This window comes from Elaeis guineensis, chromosome 3, assembly GCF_000442705.2.
Source record: "Elaeis guineensis isolate ETL-2024a chromosome 3, EG11, whole genome shotgun sequence".
In the NCBI taxonomy this organism is placed as follows: domain Eukaryota; kingdom Viridiplantae; phylum Streptophyta; class Magnoliopsida; order Arecales; family Arecaceae; genus Elaeis; species Elaeis guineensis.
Genome location: NC_025995.2, coordinates 92,173,450 through 92,196,389, shown reverse-complemented (window position 1 = coordinate 92,196,389; position 22,940 = coordinate 92,173,450). Strand labels below are relative to the sequence as shown.

The following is a 22,940-nucleotide window of genomic DNA, read 5'->3' as shown; positions in this document are numbered from 1 at the left end:
ATAACTTAAACCTCGTAAAATCTTTTTAGAACTATAACTAGTTTTAAGGTGCATCTGATTTGTGACCGGATTTGAAATTGAAAATAGAAATCGAAATGATTATATTTTCTGATATATTTGCTTGGTGATTAGAATCGGAATCAAAATAAAATTTAAATACTAGATGAAAAATTTGGATTGAATTTTGAAAGATTGGAGCATTGGAATGATGAAATAAGAGCTATCCATTTTCATTTCTATGCTAGGGTCCAACTCTTTTCAACCAAATATGCTCTTAAGATGCATAAGATGGGAATCACAGCAAACTTGAATAAAATGTTCTCCTATTGTTTACTTGAACTTCATACGTTTTCCAATGGTTACTGTACTTACGACTAAATGAAATATGCTTCTCACTTGGGTTTTCAAGCAACCCAAAAAAAAAAAAAAAAAATCACGCATATATACACGTCAGTATACCTTTTAACTTTTGCATCAAAGTTCATGGAAATAATGGTCAGATCAGACATGCACCAAAAATCTGGTTTCATACATTGCGTTTAGCCAAGAGCCATCATTCAATTTACAAAGCAAAACTCCAAACAGGCATTGGAGGGGGGAAGACAGAACACTCCTGCTATACAAATCACTTAAACCTACCGAGGTTTCTCTCCATCACTCCACCCAAGCTGTCCTTGCTGGCCTCCAAGTGTTTTTCCTACGCTCCCTCACACTTTTATTACCACTAGAATTTCTAACAAAATCTGCATTTTATATACAGATTTATAAACAACACAGTCTCCACCACGCTAAAGTGAACTGTCATCCTTCTCATCCTGTTTAACTCAGTCTCATCTATCCAGGGAACTTATCACCACCCTGCAACGAAATCAAGCAAATTAGGTGCAAATAGCAAAATAAAAACAAAGAGTATTTTGTTTTTTTTTTAAAAAAAATTACCCTTCCCTTTTTAAAAATATTTTGTCAAAAACAAGAGTCATCCATTCTAAGTTGACGAAAAATTGCGATCTTAAACCATCTCGACCATCAATTCTGCATGCCACGGTTGGGATACATGATAGACTTGGAAAATTATTACATATAGTTACATATAGATCCTCACTTCTCAACAAACAATTTCTTTATGCGTAGTGCCCTGGGAAACAAGAAAGGAACATGCCAAAAAACATGCGTGGTTCATTGGTGTCAACCGCAATCTTGAAGTTTTGCCTAACAAAGAAAATTGTCAAGAGATTTAAGAGAGTTTAGTTTTCATTTGTATTGAAAATATCCTAACACCAAATTATATAGAACATTGTAGGGGCATTTGCTGTAGGTTACGCATCCTAAAATTAAGGATAATGACATAGAAATGATGAGATTACTGCATTTAACTGCATCATGGTATTTTATGTGGCAATAATCCCAAATCACCCTCACTCTTTAAATAATTATCCAATTTTAATGGAAAATCCATCCTTGAGGTTGTGTATTTAAAAACATCCTGAAATAGTGATCTTGGACTAAAATTTAGAGACAAGACTATTTTTTAATCTACTAGAAAAAATTGATATATCAATATACCTAACAAATTATATTAATATTATATATATTATATTATATTGATATTACATATGTTGTAAATATGATATGTATTATATTATAAAATATTATTAATTTTATTATTAGCATATTATTATTGAATTATAAATTTAAATTAAGTAGAAACATGTTATTATACTTTAATTTATATTAGAAAATTATTTAATATATTACTTCTATTTGTCTTATCTTTATAATCAAAATAAATATTAGAATTACAACAACAATACATTATAAGTAAAACAAATATTGATTCTATACTAACAATCAATATACTTTTTACCGGATTGATAATTTTTAGATTAATAAAAATATTTTTATGAATATATTAATAATTAATATTCTAATAAATATATTAATAATTTATTATTATATATTTTATATGATCAAATAAATATGTTTGTAAAATATATTAGAGGTATTATATGATCGGTGAACTTAGATTCTTATATATGTGATACCAAACAAATTACTTGTGGACGCCTAAAATTTTTTAATCACTAGAATATAGCATATCAAATGTAGTGACCTTAGATTACGTAGTTTAGATTACTAGGGATAAGGATTACAAGCAATATAAGATCATTTTGGTGATCCTTAAGAATGGCAATGGGTAGGATACCTAAAAAATTTGTACTACCCATACCCAAACTCAGATTAAAATTCTACTATCCAAATCTATCTTAAACCTGATTAAAAATTTATCTAAAAATCCTAAACCCATCCCATCAAAAAATGATAAATCCGTTGGATATCCAAACTTGTCAAATTAATTTTCACTCGAATTGGATTATTTGGGTTGGGTCAGGTACTTGACCTGAAATTACAAAAAAAAATAAAGGAGGGAATAATATCAACTAAGAAAGTGTATAAATAATTTAGCCAACAGTTTAAATATAATCAAATTTTGTAGATTAGTGGTAAAGATAGAAGTTAAATATACCTAAGATTCGGGATTTAGATCCTCTCAGAATATATATATTTTTATAAAATTTTATGAAAAAATATATCATATATAATCGAATTCAGATAATGGATTGATGTCCAAGGGGCAAATCTTAAATCTGTCCTAAAGTCTAACGAATTTTAATTTTAAATTTTATGAGATTTTGCTAAATGGATCCTATTAAGATTCGGAATAGGTCAGATACATAAAAATATCCGGTCGGCTACCATCTCTAGTGATCCTATTTGGGTCATCAAATATTAGCCACTTGTATGTTCATCAAGTGAAGAAAGTTGATGTCGAAAACAAAAAAAAAAAGTTGATAAACATTATAAGAAATTATATTTCATATATTTCGTCATAATATATCATGATAACCGGATAAGAGTTCTAAATAAGTTGTTTATTCTAATAGAATAATATGTTTATAGTGAAAAAAACTTATTCTCATAAAATTATTATTTAGTTCAACTAATTCCCAAGATAAATATTTCAACAAAAAAAGCTTTTGTGAATCAACATGAATGTTCTTATCAAATTATAATAGTAAAAAAAAATGTTTTTATCCTCTCTTAAACATATCTAATTCATTACCATAAAACATTGCAAGTTCTAAACATGAGGCAAGCCAAACAAAACCAGCAAAGCAGGTAGCTACCATATGCCTAGAAATCATATGCAAACTATATATTTATCATCTTCTAGTTAAATTTGTAAGAAGGGACAAGAATAGAACAAACCAGTCATAAACGGTCGGGTTCCGTGGCTCCGCCGTCTCCATACCCTCCGCCGTTGGCGTTGGCTTCTTCCTCAGCCTCCTCCATTCTCCTCTCGGCCCCGTAGCTACAAGCAAAATGGGCCAAAAAAAAAAAAAGGATTTTTAATCTTCGCCTTCCTTCTAGAACGTTCTAGAGGGTTCTAACATGGGTGTACTCACGTGTGAGGGGGGAGCTGGGGACGCTGGCCGGCGAGGAGGGGGCGGAGGAGCCGGAGTCGAGGGCGCTGCGGGGGGACGAGGCGCCGGAGGAGGCGGTGCGGAGGATGGTGATGCTCCGGGTGACCTGGAGGCCGCCGGGCGCCGCGGCGGCGGCGGCGGCACGGCGGAAGCGGAGGAGGAAGGGGAGAAAGAGGAGTACTTGCGGAGCTTGCCGAGGCCGGAGTCCGGCCGGGGACCGGCCATCGTATCGTCCCACAGCTGATCGAGAAGGCCCATTCTCCCCTCTTCTTCTTATTGTAATCCTTCCAAGGGAAACTTAAGAGGGAGCCCTTGGGTCTCCTGTTTCTAATCTCCTTCAGGTGGGGAAGGGGTGAGGTTTTATAGAGAGAGAAAGGGGATGAGGGAGAGAATTTTGGCAACTTCTGAGGGGATTTCTTTTGGATAAGGTCGTTTTGGTCCCTTAATCGGCTTGTTTGAATTGGCTCGGCTCCGGCTTGCTAATAATTGGGCATTTGGGCTCATGAGAATTCTAAAATAAGAAGGGAGCCTTTGTGCACTGCATGCGGTGCAATAAGATTGATGTAGAATGCATTATCTACTCATATTACAGTATATAATTATTATTTTTAATATATATTTAATAATATATTTAATATTATAGTTTTATTTTTTTATTTAAAATTTTGAATGATAAAAATATCTCTTTATTCTAAAAAATAATAACATTCTGTGGTCATATTATAACATCTACACTCAAATTATGACTTCTACATACAGAAAGTCATTATTTTTTCAGAAGTCATAAAAATGAAGGTTTTTTCATCATTAAAATTTATTAAATTTTTAAATGATAAAATATCTCTTCTTATAATATTCTGTAACCAAATTATGAACAGGAAGTCATAATTTGACCGCAAGATGTCATAATATAACTGCAAGATATCATAATTTTTTTAAAAGATAAGAAATATTTTCGTCATTCAAAATTTCAAATGCAAAAGCAAATTACATATATTAAATACGCATTAAAAGCGATGGCTATATGGCTCAATTAGATATGATGGTGTATTTTTTGTACACCACATGCAGTATATAAAGAATTACTCAAAAAGAAAGATATTGATGGGCCTGATATCCAGTTGTTAGGAAGACACCCTATCTTTACGATTTGTGCCATACATCAGCTTAGGATGATTAGTTGGGTCATAGTGGCACTCTCTATTATACTTGTTATTATTGTAACAGTTCTATCTATCATTTATGAAGTTAGCTATTAGTCATTTTCTCACTTATGAGGGATGTTTGATACTTAAGGCTAAACTTGTAGAGATGATAGTGACATTAATATATAAGAATTGCATGTAACTTGTTTGCCTCATCTTATGCTATGATTATTATGATATAACAAAATATTTTTATTGATGCAAAAAAAAATGAAGGCAAAAAGAAAGTTTAAAAACATTATAGTGTATTTTTTCATCTGGTAGTGGAAAATAAATAAAAAAAGATTTAAAGGACTTGAAGCTAATGGTTTTAGGGTCTCATTGCATATATCTAATTAAGTTTTTTTAGTGGTTATTTTATGCTTATTTATATATTATTATATGTGTGTTTGGTTAAGCATTTTTTTTTCAAAATAAGATAAATAAATAAAATATTTATAGAAATTATTTTGTTATATATTTTTCATATTTTTCATTTTTTGTAAAAATTTTTGGGGCCAAGTAGAAATCAATGAAACTCCCCTAACTTATAATCTTTCAATGTTGAAGCCAAAAGCATTAGCAATTGATAGATGAAAACCTTAATAGGATGGTTTAATCATTAAACCATCTTCTATATGGAGATTTGTAGAACAATGAAAATAGTAGTTACTCTTAATAGTCTCCACTCAAAGATAATCACAAAAGAAATTTTTTTCATATAATCCATTTGGATGTGAGATGATAGAGATTATTATACATATGCATGCATAGAGCAAGACATATATTGTGATATATTGATCAAAATGGTTCAAAAACATTAAATCTTTATGGGCCTATTTCTTTCACTAAATTTCTCGTTTCATTAATGACTCTCAGTAACACACATGAATTATAAGTCAAAGATAGCTCAATTGAATATAATATCTCTATCTATAAATAATTATTTATATTATTATATACCGCACTAATTGGAAGCTCATGAAAATATACTCTCCAACGACCACTAGTGTATAACCTATCCACAGAATGTTACCATCAAAGGCAAGAATATCCTATTTTTTCTCAGCTAACGTAATTGATATAGCTATCTTCTCACATCACGTGATCAACAAGTCAAAACAACCACTCAGATTGTATAACTAAATATCACTATCTAATTATTGAAATCCTGCTTTAATTCATATCCAACTTTTTTTTAAATAATAGTTCTGAAATTCAACTACTTGGCTGTCATGTAAATGTAGTGGATTGGGCTTCTGGAGTCTCTGATGAAGCTGAGCCGGCTAGAGCCGAGCCAACTTTGACGGAGCCCACAAATAGGGGGAGGGGCCCCGACGACCGGGGAGCCGTTGACGGAGTAGACCCTGTGTGGGCCCCATCCTCCCCGTTTCCACGTAATGGATAAGATCCGTATCTAACTGGGCCAACCACGTCGCGACACGTTGTGGGGCCCGATTTCTAAATCAACACTTGACTGGACGGTAATAGGGAAATTGTTTGAGATTTAGAAAGCCATGCATATCATTTAAGAATTACATTATTAGAAACCATCTGGTCCATCCATATTATTACCCAAATAAAATGCAACACTTTTGTGCAAACATCAATTTAGTGAAGAATTTGTGAGGGATTGAATTGATTAAAATAGAAAAATGGATATGGTTTCTCTTTCGGACACTAAAAAAAAATACAATCTATTATTGGAAGCAATTGATAGGAATGACTGGTTTTTTCTGTCACCCTCTCTATCAAAACAATACGATCCGCTCAATTTAGGGCAGCATATATTTATGGGCATGGAGGGATATCCAATTGAGCTATACAATTTTAGTATATAAAGACCAACTAAAATAGAATAAAGGCGGAAACATCCGTTTCTGACCAGTTAAATATCATCCAATCCAATTGTCAAGGACTATCTCTGGCTTTCTTTCTTTTTTTTTTAGTCATACGTCCAATAATATATGACCTATTTGGGTTAGGTTTCCTTGGTGGAGCACTTGGAAGTTTGTTCCCTCCTTTTGGGTGGATGAGAGAATCTTGTGGTGTTTAATTGGAATAAGAGCTATGATTGACATGAATCTGAATAAGTAATTTGGATAGGTGCCTTTATTTTGTCAATGGCAGTCGGCATCACTAGGAGCCTATCACTTGATATTGGCCATGCACATCACTGTTATCTTTACTCGATTAGTCTATTTATATATCGCCTATCCAGGGGAGTGTTGGTTTTCTATTGCTGTCATTATTATTGGTGATAAGGTATTAGAAAGCGTTGGTACGTTTGGAGTCATTCTAATGCTAGTGGTGGTGTCTGTCTACTGGGAAAATGCCAGCTGTGGTTGAGGTTCTTTTCTCTTTTTTTTTTTGGCCAAGTGAGTTGGCGACAGAAGCAATGAAACCCACCAAGGGGGTGCTGTGGTCATAATCTTGCAAGAGGATAGGAAGCATTGGAGAGAATATCATACAAGTTGTAGGTTCAACTGCTGTTTGCCACGTTCCCTAGTATGAGGGTACTATAAGTAGTCTATTTTAGATGGAAGAGACAATCGGATCGGATCGAATCATAAACGGATCGGTTCGGATACAGATCGGATCAGAAAATATCAAATCTGAATCTGGTATGTTTATTAAACAAGTTAGATTTTCAAATCTGAATCCGACTTATTTAGTAAATACGTCGTCCAAACCAATCCATTTGACATGTTTATTAAATAAGTAACATATTTAACCAACTTGATCCAATCCATTTAATCTGTTTACTAAATAAATAATCTGTTTACCAAACCTAACCCCATACGATATGTTTAACCTATTTGTTCAAGAAAATTTATTGTTTTTTGTCCAATACTATTTAAATTTCGACCTGTTTAGTTTAACTTTAATAATAAACTTAAATATAAACATCAAAATCAGACATTAAAAATAAGTAAACTTAAATTAATAGAGTTAAATAATAACAACAATCAAATAATCAATATAACATAAACAATAATAACTATATTTTATATAAAACTGTCAAGATTTAACAAATATAATAACTTGAAAATGCCTAGCACCAATAATTAGATATCCATCATACAACATTACATAAAACCCAAATAAAAAATTAAATGCAAAAAAAATTCAGACCATCCTAGATTGAACAAAAATAACTAGTTAGAAATAATTTTGGACTGATTTCTTAGAAAGAACTCATCTTGATTCCTGCATAAAAAAATTATATTTTAGCAATGTTCAATTGAATATAAAATATTAACAGAGAAAGTCAAGGATACAAACATATGGTATAACTTAAAATATACAAAATTGCTTCTTCAAATTTTCATCCATCTCAAGAACAACAAGATTACTGCATTTGAAAATTATTAGAATAGTAAAGAATGGAAAAGAGATCTATGCATATCTAAAAGAGGAAGATGAGGCTTAGATCCAATAATTAATCTACAGCTAAATCAAAACGATTACAATTAGTTGCCTATACAAAAAAATCATTCAAGATTATTACTATTAGAAATAGCTGAGTCATCAAACATATATCTAAAAATTATTATAACCTCCACATACAAACCTTAAAGCAATCTTAAAATTGTTTAAAACCCAAACAAATACCTAAAATTCCAAATAAAGGCAACATAACAACATCCATTATTTTTAATCAAATAAAAATTTAAAAAAAAGTTTCAAATAAAATACAACATAATAAGATCTCAATAATGACTGTTGGAGAAGAAAGCATCTACCATCGAAAGAAGAAAATAGAGAAACATCCTAGATCTCGAGCGTTCAGGGTGCCAAGTAGCACAAGCCCCCTTAGCGATGGCCATTGGGGAGGAAAAGAAGAAAAAAAATGGTGTAGATCCGAGTTCCCTTGTAGATCCAGACTCCTTCAGTGATGGTCGAGTGCCGACAAATTCGGCCACCTCCTTTCAAAGACCAGCGACGAAGGAGAACCAAAAGAAGAAATCAAAGTAGCAAATCGAGGGAGGATTGGCTTCGCAATCCATCCAAGCACCATTGGGAAGAAAGTGGAAACACTGGATGCCGAAGGAGGAGTAGAGGATCGAAGGAGGAAATCCAAAAACCCCAGATCTAGAAGTCAGATCGAAGGAGGAAAGAGAGTAAAGAGCCTTTTATACTCGAGATGAGACCGAAGGATGAAGGATCAACGACAATGGTCAATTTAAACTGTTTAATGCTTTAAGCCATAGTATTGCGGGTTTACAGGTTATAACTCGATCCGACCCAATTTATCCCAATCTATTTATTAAATGGATTGAATATGTCAGTTATCTAAAATCTGAATCCGATCCAATCATTAAATAGGTTAAATAGATCAACCTGTTTACGAACTGAACTTATTTAATCCAAACCCAAATTTATTTAAAACAGATCAAATGTGAATCGAATTGATGGGTTAGATTAATTTTTTCTACCCCTAGTTTTAGGTCTTCTTTGCGTCGGTTTCCTCCACATGTAATATAGGAAGGCTTTTGGTGAAGGATTGGATGTTAACTACAATTCTTGTCAATAAATATATAATCCTTCCAAAATAAAAAGCCCATTAATTAGTATATATATATATATATATATATATATATATATATATAATAAAATGTGAGATAATTATTCATGACTTCATTATGGGCATGTTTAGTTGGATGTTAGTTGGACTCTGTAATAAGAAAAAAAATAAATGATTTATTTCAACCATTTAGTTAGAGTAGATCCATTCCTATTTTAATTTCAGTGAGAATTAAAAATATCACAATTCCTAAATATCCAATTTCTATTCTTTCTTAATATTCAAATCTCATTCCAATTACGAATCAAACATACCAGAGGATATGGCTATTCCAATTTGGATTCCGGATAGGAATCCTATGCACCATAATCCCAATAGTAACATTCTACTATTACCACCTCCTTGTATTAAGCCATTGCACTTTCTTAGTCGGGGATCAATCATCCATGCATGTATTTGCGCCGTTGTTGGATGCATGGGATGCACATGCAGACACATTGGTTTATAGCGTAGACTTTGCATGGTTCAAACTCAAAATCAAGCTCTATTCACTCGCCTTTCCTCCATATCTTGCAGGCCGATGCCCTGGGTGCTGTAAGTCAGATGGAATCAGTATGAGTACACGGTGGGAAATGGACGTGCTGGGTGTTATTCTTTTGGTCAAGGGTCTTCATCAAGCATTGGCTCAAGTCTCTTTCATCAGTAGAGTGGGCCTTTATTTTGCTTAGCAGGCACTGGGAAGCTGCATTAATTGAGTTTTTGATTGTCTGAGTGATTGCCTCTAAGTTCTCCCCCTTAGCCTGTAGTCTCGCCCTCCTGGGTTTAGCTATAGTTCCCTTTACTTCTTGGTTGGTTTTTGTGAGGTTCTCCTTGTTTATGTTGTATCTGTCGTTAGCTCGTGGTCCCCCGTCTGTGTCTGCTTGCATCTCCCCTAAGAGTGCAAGCTCTGACTCCTGAATGCTACCAAAAAAAAAAAAAGAAAAAGAAAAGCCAAAGTCCCATCTGTTTTAAATTTTTGAAATGACAGTTGAACTAATTATTATTTTTTGAACTAAACTAAATCATTACAAGTACCAATATTGGATCAACCGCATCTCATGGCATTGCCAACAATCATCTTGTCTCACTTTCTCCATAAACCATCCGAAGCTTATTAAACTTTGGGATATTGTTTTTGTGCAGCTTTGTCTTGAAGAAGAAAACTCAGTTTTACCAAAGAAGAGCAAGGTTCTCTACTTCTTTCATTTTAACATGCAAGACTATCCATTCAAAGAAGTATGATATAAAAAATTAGTTGATAAGAATAATAAAGGGCTCTAAAGTCGATCTTTCCCATGAAAATGATGAAATGATCCATTAGAAGAGAATGCAGCAAAATAGTTTCCCTCAGTGTACAATAAAGTGGAAAGAGTTCTTTTGCAACAAAGAATTGAAAGCACCACCTTCTTTTGATGGGCGAATTATATGTCTTCTTTTCACCAATTTGGTGGCATTCGAGTGTTCATGTGATGGAAACATGAAGAACATCATTAAGTTGTCCTTGTAAGGTGGTGCTCAATGTAAATGATATCAAACACCTTTTTTTTTTTTTTTTTTTTTTGTTTTTTGTTTGCCATTATATAATTAGTTTGCATATGTTAGTTTGCAATTTACTTGGTTTCTTTTATTATGTTTTATACGATTTTATCTTCTGTTATATTTTCTTTTCACCAATTTGGTAGATTACGAAACTGGACTCAGCTCTTAATAGGGCCATCCAGACAATACACGGCATGGGAGTCGAAGAGTCCCCAGAGCATTGTGCCAAATATCAAAGAACGCGAGTGCAACGCCCTTTCTCTTTTCGTCCTTCGGAAGTCCAACGGGAGTGCCCACGCCTTTTTCCTCCTTTTTCTTTCTCTCTCTCTTCTTTTCTTCTTCTTCTTTTTCCTTTTTTTTTTTTTTTTTCTTTCTTTCCTTTTTCTTTTTTTTTTTCTTTTTTTTTCCCCCCGAAGTCCAACCCCATTATGGCCTTGCCATCCCCACTTTTCTGTCACCCTTCCATCTCTGGATGTTCGATGAACGGGCCAGAAGTCAACAACTCCTTATACTACCATACATCCTTTCATCTCCGCCATACGCCTTTCTCTCACCTCAGCTTGTACCGCCTCCCCTCCCTCCCCTGTCCTCCGCTCTCATCCCATTGCGTTTGCTCTGAGAAGCACGCAGCTCCCGTATGCACACCACCCCAACCCAAGCCTCTCTCACCCCTGTACATCTAGACAATTGAGCTTTAACCATATGATCATACCATGCCCCCAAAATTTGACCAAAAAAACACCAAAATATCAAGATTGAAGAATCCACTGATTGAATTAATAATTCATCACGTGCATGTGTTGGAGTAGTCTAAAAACCTAAAAAGAAGAGGCAAGAGAAGGGTCGATGTTTATAGGGATTGAACTAGATCAGATCGGATCGGATCAGATATAGATCGGATCAAAAAATTATCAATCTAGATTCGATCTATTTATTAAATAAATTAAAAATTCAGATCTAAATCTGATCTATTTATTAAATAGATAATCAGATTCAGTCGATTTAACTCATTTATTAAACAGATCAAATTAAATTAAATGAATTAAATGATTTAAATATGTCTGATTAAGTGGGTCAGAAAGATCAAACAAGTTAAATAAGTCTTAAGCCAATTAAATATGTTAAATAGATTAAATATATTATTTGATTTAACCCAATTTGAATATTAAATAGATTAAATAAATTAAGTATCTAAAATCTAAATCTAAATCAAATATTAAACATATTAAATAGATCGACATATTTATGATTCTAACCCATTCAGTCTCAACCTAACTTGTTTATAACGAGTCGAATGTAGGTCGGATTAATGAATCAAATCATATTTTGCCAGCTTTAAATATCTACTCACATCTTATTGACAATCCTTTGCTGCACATCATGCTATAATTAGGTCCACCAACCATCGGAGCGGCGGAGGGCTTCCATTGAGAGGGACGCTGGCTATTCTGCTTTAGCGATGATGAAAGAAAAGCTCAAAAGGCAAGAATTAAATAAACAACTAAAGAACTTAATAGTGGCAATGAGGATAGAGGAGAAGCCAACCCATTGATGGCTAATATTAGCAGGACCAAGAGAGAGAGGAAGAGAGGGCAAGAAAGGGAAGAGAGGTTTATCATGTATCGAGATAGAATGGCGAGCCACTCCATCATCAATGATCTTGGGGTCTCTTCTTCTCCTCTTCTAGCATCGAAATTCAGAGGAAGGTTCAAATGAAAGAGAAATAGAGTCGTAGGGGAAAAGAACAACTTCTCGAGAACTAGAGGAAGGATCCATCAAGCATCGTCATGGGATCAGAGAGAGCTAAGAGCAGAGCGATGATTAGAATATCGAAATAAGAGATCAAGAGGAAAATAAGAAATAAGTCCGAAAATTTTTAGATTTTGTTAATGATCCATAAAAATTTTGATTTAGAGAAAAAAATCAATAATTTTTTTCTCTTACAGCATTGATGTGATCAAATTCAATTCAGTAGGATGGAATTTTTTTTTGGAGACCGGAATGTGCATAGAATCTGACCTCATGTTTTCCTCTTTTTTTTTCGATATTCTTTATCTTGTAGAAATTTAAATCATTCGTGTTTACGATAAGCTTTCAATTATATCTTCAAAAAATAAAAAAAATTTTAAAATACATGCAACAAAGAATTGAGAAATAATTTAAAATAAAAATTCACTGACTATACTTCTATTTTAAAATTTATAATGTCACTTTCACTATTCAATAGTTCAATTCTTAGTTTGAAGCGCCGTCTGCAGTTGCTTTTGGCGGTACCCCCTGAAAGAACCACTTCACTGTGAAATTCTCAGAGTACGGTCTCTTGAGAGAGATGGATGCAATACATTGTTCAATATTATGATAAAATAATCGTGGCTATTTAGCCATTCTCGCAAATGGTTGATGAACTCTCAGAAACCAAGAGCGCCATTATTCTGCAGCTAGATGGAGCCAGATAAGGAGAGTCATGAATTGCTTTCAGAACCAAAATAAATGCATCAATGGAAACTGGTTAGCGTATTCGATACTTAAAATAACGATATTTTTTATGGCCAGATTTGGAATTCTATTATACCCTTCATCATCCTGTGTTATTTTATTCTCTAATTCTCCTCATTTTGTCCATTCCAATCTGTGTAATTATATCTTATTTAAAAAAGTTAACATCAAATATTGGATTTTTTGCAAGATATTTTCAGCTTTTTTTTTTTTTTTTACAAAGTCCTACCAATAGAAATCATCGTACAAAATTTTTTAACTCAATGCTAACAATTTTTTCAACCTTTTCTTTCTTTTTCATCTCCAACAAATAAGGCAAGAGAAGCAAAATAGAACTGAATATTCTAGCAATCGCCTCAACCAAGGTGTTTTCAAAAAAATGGTACCAAAAATTTTCAAACTTATTTATATTTTTGTGAGAAAAAACTATATTTAAATACCATATTTGATATAATAGTAGATTTCTGCGAAACAATAATGCCACACATTCTCTGGTTGCAATCTCACCAAATTTTTGCAAAGAAATCTTTAAGCAGGTAATATCATTTCAATTATTAATATTTTCTCACTATAACGTACGCTGATATTTATCATCAAAAAGAATAGCAATAATTGATGTTATTACAGTTCTATTATCATATCATTATCACCTATGACCTGTTTTGACCTTTGCTTTAACTAATACTACTTAAAATTGCCAATCAAGTATAGTATATTGAAGATATATGGAATATAGCCCTATTGTTAAATTCTTGAACCTTCAACATTGCATTACTTAATTAACTAATTAATTAATTAATTTTTAAATATTTAAATTAAATCCTTTGCACTCTCCCCAAGCCAAGCAACAAAAAACATATCTTTTTTGTTGTGTGCCAAAATAATGCTTTAATTATAATTCTATTTTTTGTGAAAAAAAACCAGCTTTTGTATTTAAATATCATCTATAACCAGATAAAATAGCAGCTTTTTTCATGTAATGTGCATTTCAAATAAATTCATCATCATTTTGTGCATCATGTGGTATTCCATATACCTACAAATTTTGCTTACCTCTATCTCTATAAATTTTTTTATTATTTAATTAAATGCCGCTGCATGGTGCATGTTACACGCTAGTGTACATGAAAGCACACTTATACTGTATATAGATGCTACAGGGCCAACATTTTAGGAAATTCCAAATCCAAGCCAGACAGTAGCAACAACATTTGTTCAAATTTAGACGTGAAAGAAACAAAAAACTTCATAAAACATACCTCAAAATGTTAAATTTGCGGATATAAATATATTCTCTCTTGGAAGCCGATAAAGCAACAACAATCACCTTCTCCATTCTGATTAAAATTCTGGCTTGCTGACATTGCCAGAAGAAGCGCTTTCATCTTCAGTGGAAACAATAGTAAGGTTTGGAGGACATTGCACTATAAATCAGCGAAGAAATCTGAAAATGAGGTATTTTACGTTTGACCATTGTTAGCCCTCTTTCTTTTTAGTCCTGCATAAATGTTACAGAAAACAATTTACTGAAACATTAATACACTATATAAACTAAGGGCTTTCAGCAAGTCAAGTAAACAACCCTGTCATGCATGGTTTAGTGCCTTCAACTCAATTAGCTTAAGACCTAGGGTCCCTGCTCTGTCTACATCTTTTTCAGCAGAAATTACTATACAGGATGGTGAAATACGGCTTTCCAGCACAGGCTTCTGAATCATGCCTGCAGATTGCATTTTGAACAGCAAATTTGCTACTTTTGATGAATAAAGGCAGAGGCTGAATGCTGGAGAGCTGATAAACGCAAACGTACCTTTAGTGGGCTTAAAAGGCTTTAAGTCCACATCCATTTCATTGCCATCACTATCTGATTCAACCAATTGACTTTCTCGGGCTCGATGACCATCCAAAAGCTCTTGCAAGTACCAAAGCTATGATAATCAAATATGTTAAGTCCGATGGTTGAAGATGCCAAATTCTAGAGGAGCACATCTGACATATAATGGACGTAAGGGTGCATATCAGGTGCACCAGAATTGATGTAATGAAGTATCCTGGCCAAGGTTTATGACGTTCCTGCTGCATGAAACATTGATCTACAGTTCTCAAGAACACTGTCCACTAAGATAAAACATCAATAAATCCCACTAGCATATAAAAAATGTTTTATCTTGCTATTTTTTATCATGGCAACCTCTAACAGAATTGATTCGGCTCATACATTCTACGGTAGAGGTCACATGTTCAGTTCCCCATAAGGTGGTTCTAGGGAACTTTCAAACACCTCTTTGATGCAGGTAATGTGATGGTTGTAATTTGTGACACAATCAATAAATGAGTAAGGAGCATGGTTGGGTAAATGCAGCATGGTCCGAAACAGTACAAGCGGCAGCAGTCAAAATAGTATGTGAGTTGGCATATTTCCATGTTCACCTGCACCAGCTACTTGAGCATAGAACCGATTGAAGTGTCAGGTTGAGTCATTATACCTAAGGATGCAACTTCAGGTGGGTTGGTTGGATCAGGATCAAGCCAAGCACACCCGAAGAAAATATTTCACAGCCAAAACTACTCAAACAAAGCAAACTGCCCAAAGTGGCAGAAAAACTCAAGTGGACCCAAAAATAGCCCAGCAACAAACCTAACCAACCCCTTTCGTAAGTTTTCAACCCATTTTTTCATAGAGAAATTCTGCTCATGGTGTAGAAATTCTTTGCACACCGCTTCGCCCTATTGGACCACATAACCACCGGTTTTCAATGCGTATTTAATGTCCGCAATTCTATTTTTTCATTTGAAATTTTAAATGATAAAAATATCCCTTCTCTTCAAAAAAAATTATGACATCCTATTCTGATATTATGGTATCCTGTGTTGAAATTATGACTTTCTGCATAGAATGTCATAATTATGATAATTTTTCAATGACGAAAATGTTCTTCCCTCTTTATGACACTTGTGAAAAAATTATGACATCCTATGTAGAGAGTCATAATTTCAACACAGGATGCCATAATATCCGCACAGGATGTCATAATTTTTTCAGAAGAAGAAAGGCATTTTCATCATTCAATAGTTCAAACGAAAAAGTAGAACTACGGGTATTAAATGGATATTAAATGCACATTGGAAAGTGACGACCACGTGGTCTAATAGAACGAAGCGGTGCGCTCCACATCAGATTTTCTACACTGCAGGCGGTGCACAAAGAATTTCACTTTTTTCATATGAGTTTGGGCCAGCTAAGGTTTGGTTGGTCTAAGCAATGTTTAAAATCAGTTGACTTGGATCTTAATCATTGATATAGAATGGGGGTTAGGCTCGGATTGGGTTGGTTAGGTACTAAATTATAGAAATTCAGGTGCCCAATCTCTCACATATCAACCCCAAGCTGAACCCAAGTTAGATTAATATTAGCTCAACATAACCCCAAAAATATGGTTTGATTCAGGTTAACCCAGCCCAAGTTGCACAATTACTCACACCATGCTAATAAAGCTTAATGAACAGCAAAATTTTTTTTTTTAAAAATAAAGAAAAGAAACTCAAACTCATTTAAAAAAAAAAAAAAAAACTACCATTTATCTCGCCAATAGTGATAGTACAAAAAAAAATGGATTCAAAGATTCTAGTCGGACCAGTAAATGATATTCAATAGTAGATAAAAGGGTAGAATTGGACTTGAATGGTGGCCATCGGGCCTAGTTAATATGAGGACTAAAGCTATTCACTGCGTATTAATCTGCAAGGTAAGAAATTAAATCTGAATTAGCACCTTTAACAGCATGATCTACAAGGTTTCAAAAACCACACATTTATTAAGATAAATAATTTCAAAAAATAATTTTAACTAGTACACAAGTTATCTACATAATAAATGATCCAAATCTTAAAATAATGGAAAGGAGTGGCAGTTCTGGGAGCTCACCTTTAACATTTGATCATGTGAAATGCTACCAAGAAATTTTCTATCATTTGAGAAACCTATGAGAAAACATAATGACAAAATTAGCTAGCTTACAGCTAAAATCAATTGTAAACAAGGCTATCCAGAATGATAAGCAGAAAACAAGATGATGGATGGTACCAAGGCGTTCAATAGGGTACTCTGAGTGCTCATTAAGTGGTTGAATTATTCTATTAGGTAAAATGCCTACCAACCTAATAACACCTGAGATATCAGACTTTAAGGAAAACCAGGGTGCTTGTATTAATATGAACCATAACATAATTCAAACTCGAATTTTAGTTCCCAAAATAAAATTCAGACCTGATCACTCCATCTTCTGATCCAGAAATAAGGGTATCTTCATCAAACTAACAAGAAGACAAATTTCAAAAAAAAAAAAAAAAAAAGATAGGAGAAACTTTCAAGCAAAGGGTGGGTGGGGGGATGCAGAAAAGAAAAGATGCGAAAATCACTCACCTTTAATAATGTTTCAACTGACATAGGGTGCCCAAGAAAACGGTCACTGATTACGACAAGAAGAAAACTAGTAGTTGGCATAACTTAATGCTACATTCTATAGTGGCACATCCAATGTGTCTATAACTATACACCAGTGTAACTCAACAATCATCAAAATTGGCATTGACAGTTATAAACATCAGGTTAATCTCACATCAGTGCTTCCAACTGGGTTTGCTATTACTACTAGAACTGTTATTTTAGGTAATGGCACCAATGATGAACCAGATACTGGTGTTCTATGAAGGCCTATTATTGTCACATGAATAGATGTGATACCAGTGCACGTACAGCCACAATAGTTTCTTCAAGGGAGTCATCAAGTATTGGCATTATAGCTATCCAACATTGACAGCAGCTCTGGAGTGAATATCAGTGTCATTCTTAATGGTAGTGGTTAGGGTCAACATCAGTGTGTTTACTGGTTCTGGTGCTTGTATAAGCACAATTGTAGGATAAATGAACTTTAATATTTTATATAGCAACATGAATTGATTTGTGTTAAAATCAGTGTCCAGACCTATATTTCCAGTTATCCAACTATCAGTGTTATCAGTACTACATAAAGATATGGTTAAATATTAATGACAGTGGTGATGATACTAATATTTGATAGTGTTGATTATATAGAATACAGAAGCAGCTATGTCATTATAAATACAAATACTACTGTTTTTGAGAAACCATATAATCATGAACAAATAAGATCTTTATCCACTGAGATGACAAGATAGTTGGACAGAAAGAAGACAAAACCAACTAAACTCTAGTAGGAAAGGCAATTTTTATTTTACAACTAACTACGCCCACAAAACTGAACAACAACATACTAACAGCTTAAAATGAACGCTGCTTCTGATGTTAATGAGGTCTGCTGTAACAAGTAACAGACCTGCAATCCTTGAAATGACCCCAAGAATATAGCAACAGAGCTCCAGTCTGAGTTCCACGAATAACTTTCCTGCCATTCTGATTTAAGAAAATCAATCAGTGTTGGAGAGTCATCGACAAAGTCCAAATACGTAAGGAATCATAGTCACAAAGGTACAAAACAAGAAAACAAGGCATGCAAAGTTATGTAACAATTTCTGTTGAATTAACTGATTTAATTTCTACAAAAAGTGTTGCAAGCCCAAGGGAAGTCATTCTGGAGGAAAATTGGTTTATGTTACCTCTGATCAAATTTAACGGAAAAAAATGGACAGTGAAACTAAGGTAGAAATATATAATGATACTAACCAAAATTTTCAACCTAGCTGGCCTCCAATTAGTTCCTAGGTAAGTAGAGGTAAGTGAGTTCAAAATGCTCACAGAAACCAGCAGATATTGGTTACACTAATTATAAAGCAAGCATTTGCATATAACAATTTCAGATGTCAATCGTGATTTAATAATCAAATAATGTGCAAAGAAAATGTGATCTAATAAAAGCAGTGATGAATGTTACCTTCATTATGACTAAAGACAGCAACTCATCTTCTGAAAATTCAGATTGGGATTGCACCTAATGCCAACATAACAACCAAATCAAATTTAAGAGCACAATAACAATGCCCTATATGCATTAATATAACTTGTCACAGAATGGAAATGGAAATAGATAGCTCACCTTATTTTTCCTAAGACTGCAAACAGATAGCGTTCCATCCCCCCCGAAAAAAAAAAAAAATCAAAGGGCAGCTTGGAGTTATGACTCCAAAAGCAGCAAGAAAGAGTGGAAAAAAAATAACATGGCAGTTGAAAGCTTCCAAATGTTAGAAATATTAATGAGAAATAAATCTTTTTGTATCTAAAATTGTATAGTGTAGAATGGAATAGTACTCCAACGATTGAAGGTAGCACATCAGAACCATTTCTGAAAAGCATACATAGGAAGTAGTGATGAGAGTGGTTGGGAAGGGATGACAAAATCTTGTGAACATAGACAAAGGAAAACGATGTCCATCAAGTCAATAGTCTATCAACCCATAAAATCTATTAAGGTTGCTACTAGCTGTGACTTCTCCGGCAGCAACTTCTTGCACCAATAATGATATTCTAGAAATGGCACTCAGAGACTGCATCAACTAATCGCTCAAACTAAGAGGCAGTCTTTCTTAGAGATGCAACTCGGGCAAATTTATCATTTGTGATTGCATAAAAAAGAAAGTAAAAAAAAAAAGAAAAAACTGCTAATGGCCCCCAATTGTCTATGGTTTCATTCTTTATATCATTATCATCGCTCCAACAGGTATCGCTCCCTCAGTGAATCTATAGGTTAGAGGATCTGCATTTCAGTAAACTATGGCATACAGTAACAGGGGAAGAAATTGAATGATATCAGCTTTGAAACTCCTTTCCAATAAGCTAGGCTTCTTCATCGATAACACCATATGTTATAGAACATAATCTTGCTTTCTTAAGATAACAATTGACTGACCAATCTTGTGCAGCGGATGTGAATATTGACAGGCATATCATCACCATTCTAATTGAAAAAAATCCAGGAGCAAGGTTACACTAACAGTAGAATAAATATAGATCAAAAGTCTGCACGACTTTGCAACTCAGAAAACATGAAATTATCCATCCAACTTAAATATGTATTGGGACATATAAAATGAAGAGTGCCCTTTTCCAATCATAAGATATTTCAGTTAATAAGAAGACTAGTAAGTTTATGATTATGATGTCAGCACTATGATGGCTATGCTAAGTAGTTAATGGTTTTAGATAATATTATGTTAGATTTACGAATATATCTGCCGACGCTCAAGGACCATCCCACATGTTGCTTTTTTTTTTGAGAGAGAGAGAGAGAACCTGCTGTAAAAGTTCTCAATTTTTGAAGGATTACGCTCTTGGTTTTTAAAGCATACCCTAGATAAAGACAGGATTCTATTTTTTATATACAAAGTTTGTTACCATTATTGTATGGTTGTGAAGAAAAGAGAACTCTATTATATACAAAATTTGTATAGTCGTCTGATGTCCAGGAACAATGCAACTTGTTACCATTATCATACTTGCAAAGTAAAACCCAATTCTAATCAATCAGGCAAAATTATTCAGTTGTTAGACCACCATGTATTATAATAGAATAGCTGAAGAAGAGTAAGCCCTTTAAACTGCTAAAAAGTTGCACAAAAAAAAAAAAAAATCAACGATGCAGGTTGAAAATGTAAGGTCCACCTTGTTCCCAGAAGTTGCATGGTACCGGGCATGAAAGCTACATCTGAGATATAATCCTCATGGGCATGAAACGAATTGCAACAAGCACGTTGTCTGGTGTCCCAGACCTGCAAAACCAGCAAACCCAACATCCAATGACATTTACATTATGTCTTGGGCTGGGAATCAGGTCTTGCTCTCAACCCTAATGTACACTCAGTTAATATATGTAAAACATAAAATATACCTATCAAATGGAACGTCCGCACATAGCAACAGAAGTCAAAGAAAAAGCCAAACATAGAGAAAATAAAGCTAGGAAAAAGATAATCATTTCCAACTAATCATATCCAAAAAAAAAAAAAAAAAGAGAAAGAAAGAAAGAAAAAAAAGTTCATACAACATCTAGAATTGAAAATATAACTTGCTGCAAAGATTTTTAAAGTTTAGTGGCACAAGAGAGACCATTCAAAACAAAAATCTTTATCTCAATGCATTGAGGTGTGCATCTAAGAAGAGGTGAAGTAATGACCACAACAACAATACATCGAGCAGTCATTCACCTTTATGTACCCTTCATCGTCTCCAGATGCAATGGTCGTCTCTGTCAAATTGACAAGGCGGTTCACTGCATCCCCACATAAATAGAAAACAAATTGTAATATTGCCTTTACGCATCAGCAGAAAGGAGCTAAGAAGATACCGTGACAAAAACTGCACAATCTAATAAACTCAGCTAACCCGTGAGCATCTTCTAGACGGGCAATGGCAGTTCCAGTCTCCACATCCATGGCAAGAATCGAGCAGTCCGGGGAAGCTGTCAGAATTACTGAGAAAAGGCAACACACCAAAAATGTAATTACGATGCACCACTAAGGACGACCGACAATCGGTTCCGCTAAATTCTTACCACGACCCGAATCAACAAAACGAACGGCTCTACAGGACTCATCATGGGCCTTAATTTCCAATAATCTAGAGCGATTACAAATTCCAAATCCCAATCATATCAGAAAAGAAAAAAAAAAAAAACCATTTTTAACTATTAAATAAAATAGACTTGGAAGAACATGACCATAAAGTACTAATGGATTTGAGGCTACCTTCGGGGCTGCGAATCGGCGGCATAACGGTACCTGTTTGCACGGATTTATAATGGAAATTAGATGATTCTTTTATCGATCGAAATACAAATTTATAGTGTTAGAGCATCCATTCATAATGGAAATTAGATGATTCTTTCATCAATGGAAATAAAAATTCTAGGGTTAGAACTTACAAGTGGAGATCCCCGTTGATAAGACCGGCGGCCACCAGAGGAGAGGAAGGGTGGAAATCGAGATCGAACGGAAGTTTTCCCAGATTAATCTCCATTATTATAAGACCTGCGAGCACAGAACACCAAGGAGAAGCTGCCGGAGGTCTCGGCAACGTGCGGTGGCGGCGAAAAAGAGGAAAGAAGGAAAACAGGGGGTGGCTGATCTCTCAGCGGGTGGTTCATCTAAAGAAATCGACGAAAACAGAGACGGTGGCACGCAAAAGAGAGAGAGACGAGGACGATGGGCTGCACCGTGACGTACCTGGAAGAGGAGGGAGGATTCCTTTGAGGGCAACCCCAGGTTCCGGCTGCGTCCGGCGGCCCTACGTCTCCGACGAATAAATCTTCGTTGTAACGGTTATGCCACGTCACATTGGTCATGAACCAACGGAAGCCCTTCTTTTCGCCAGCAAGGGTAAGCATTAATAATAAAAATCAAATCTGACGCCTGTTAATGTTATGATTAGCTTTGTCCGCCAATTTTTATTTAGCCAACATTTAAAATCATTTATTCCCTTAACATTAAGGGACATTATACTTGTTTTTTACTATTAGTGGTAATGAGACGGGCTTTCATTGATTTGTGACAAATGTGGCACGGTGGAACTGTTATAATGAATATTTATTCATCTCTGACTGTCGAAGGTCAACGATCAATCTGATTGTTTTGAAAAATTTTTTATGCACAACCGATGAGATAGAAATTCACTACTGATTGATCTATATAGTGATTATTTTT

The 22,940-nt window shown here is 34.3% G+C and overlaps 2 protein-coding genes across 3 annotated transcripts; both read right to left on the bottom strand.

Moving 5' to 3' along the window:
- Positions 1 to 508: 508 nt before the first annotated feature.
- Positions 509 to 3,825, bottom strand: LOC105042011 (uncharacterized). Its single transcript, XM_073253982.1, is given in 5 exon segments — positions 509 to 858; positions 1,103 to 1,209; positions 3,268 to 3,370; positions 3,465 to 3,626; positions 3,629 to 3,825. Coding segments are annotated over 4 exon segments (465 nt in total). The 5' UTR covers positions 3,741 to 3,825; the 3' UTR covers positions 509 to 858; positions 1,103 to 1,121.
- A 9,105-nt stretch (positions 3,826 to 12,930) lies between these two features.
- LOC105042012 (WD repeat-containing protein 55-like) lies at positions 12,931 to 22,622 on the bottom strand. 2 transcript variants are annotated; one of them, XR_012139767.1, is made up of 16 exons: positions 22,464 to 22,622; positions 22,163 to 22,268; positions 21,987 to 22,019; positions 21,587 to 21,712; positions 21,447 to 21,511; positions 20,905 to 21,011; positions 19,343 to 19,358; positions 19,181 to 19,237; positions 18,626 to 18,702; positions 17,692 to 17,737; positions 17,536 to 17,582; positions 17,353 to 17,426; positions 17,194 to 17,249; positions 15,079 to 15,196; positions 14,528 to 14,988; positions 12,931 to 13,210 (listed from the first exon to the last, which is right to left on the bottom strand). XR_012139767.1 is itself a non-coding variant. In XM_073253981.1 (16 exons), exons 2-16 carry the CDS (start codon positions 22,255 to 22,257, stop codon positions 14,855 to 14,857), a joined length of 1,116 nt encoding a protein of 371 aa, XP_073110082.1. In that variant the 5' UTR covers positions 22,258 to 22,268; positions 22,464 to 22,622; the 3' UTR covers positions 14,329 to 14,854. The 2 variants fall into 2 exon arrangements, 1 of the variants encoding a protein (XP_073110082.1); XM_073253981.1 differs by lacking the exon at positions 12,931 to 13,210 and adding an exon at positions 21,794 to 21,858 and having other exon boundaries at positions 14,329 to 14,988.
- Positions 22,623 to 22,940: the final 318 nt, after the last annotated feature.

Excerpts from the sequence above, each read along its gene's own strand:
- LOC105042012 (XM_073253981.1), bottom strand. The coding sequence starts at position 22,257 with ATGGAGATTAATCTGGGAAAACTTCCGTTCGATCTCGATTTCCACCCT. Across the intron at positions 21,859-21,986 it reads GCCGATTCGCAGCCCCGAAG|ATTATTGGAAATTAAGGCCC; the intron begins GTAGCCTCAAAT and ends TAATCGCTCTAG. Across the intron at positions 17,250-17,352 it reads GTACCCTATTGAACGCCTTG|GTTTCTCAAATGATAGAAAA; the intron begins GTACCATCCATC and ends GTTTTCTCATAG.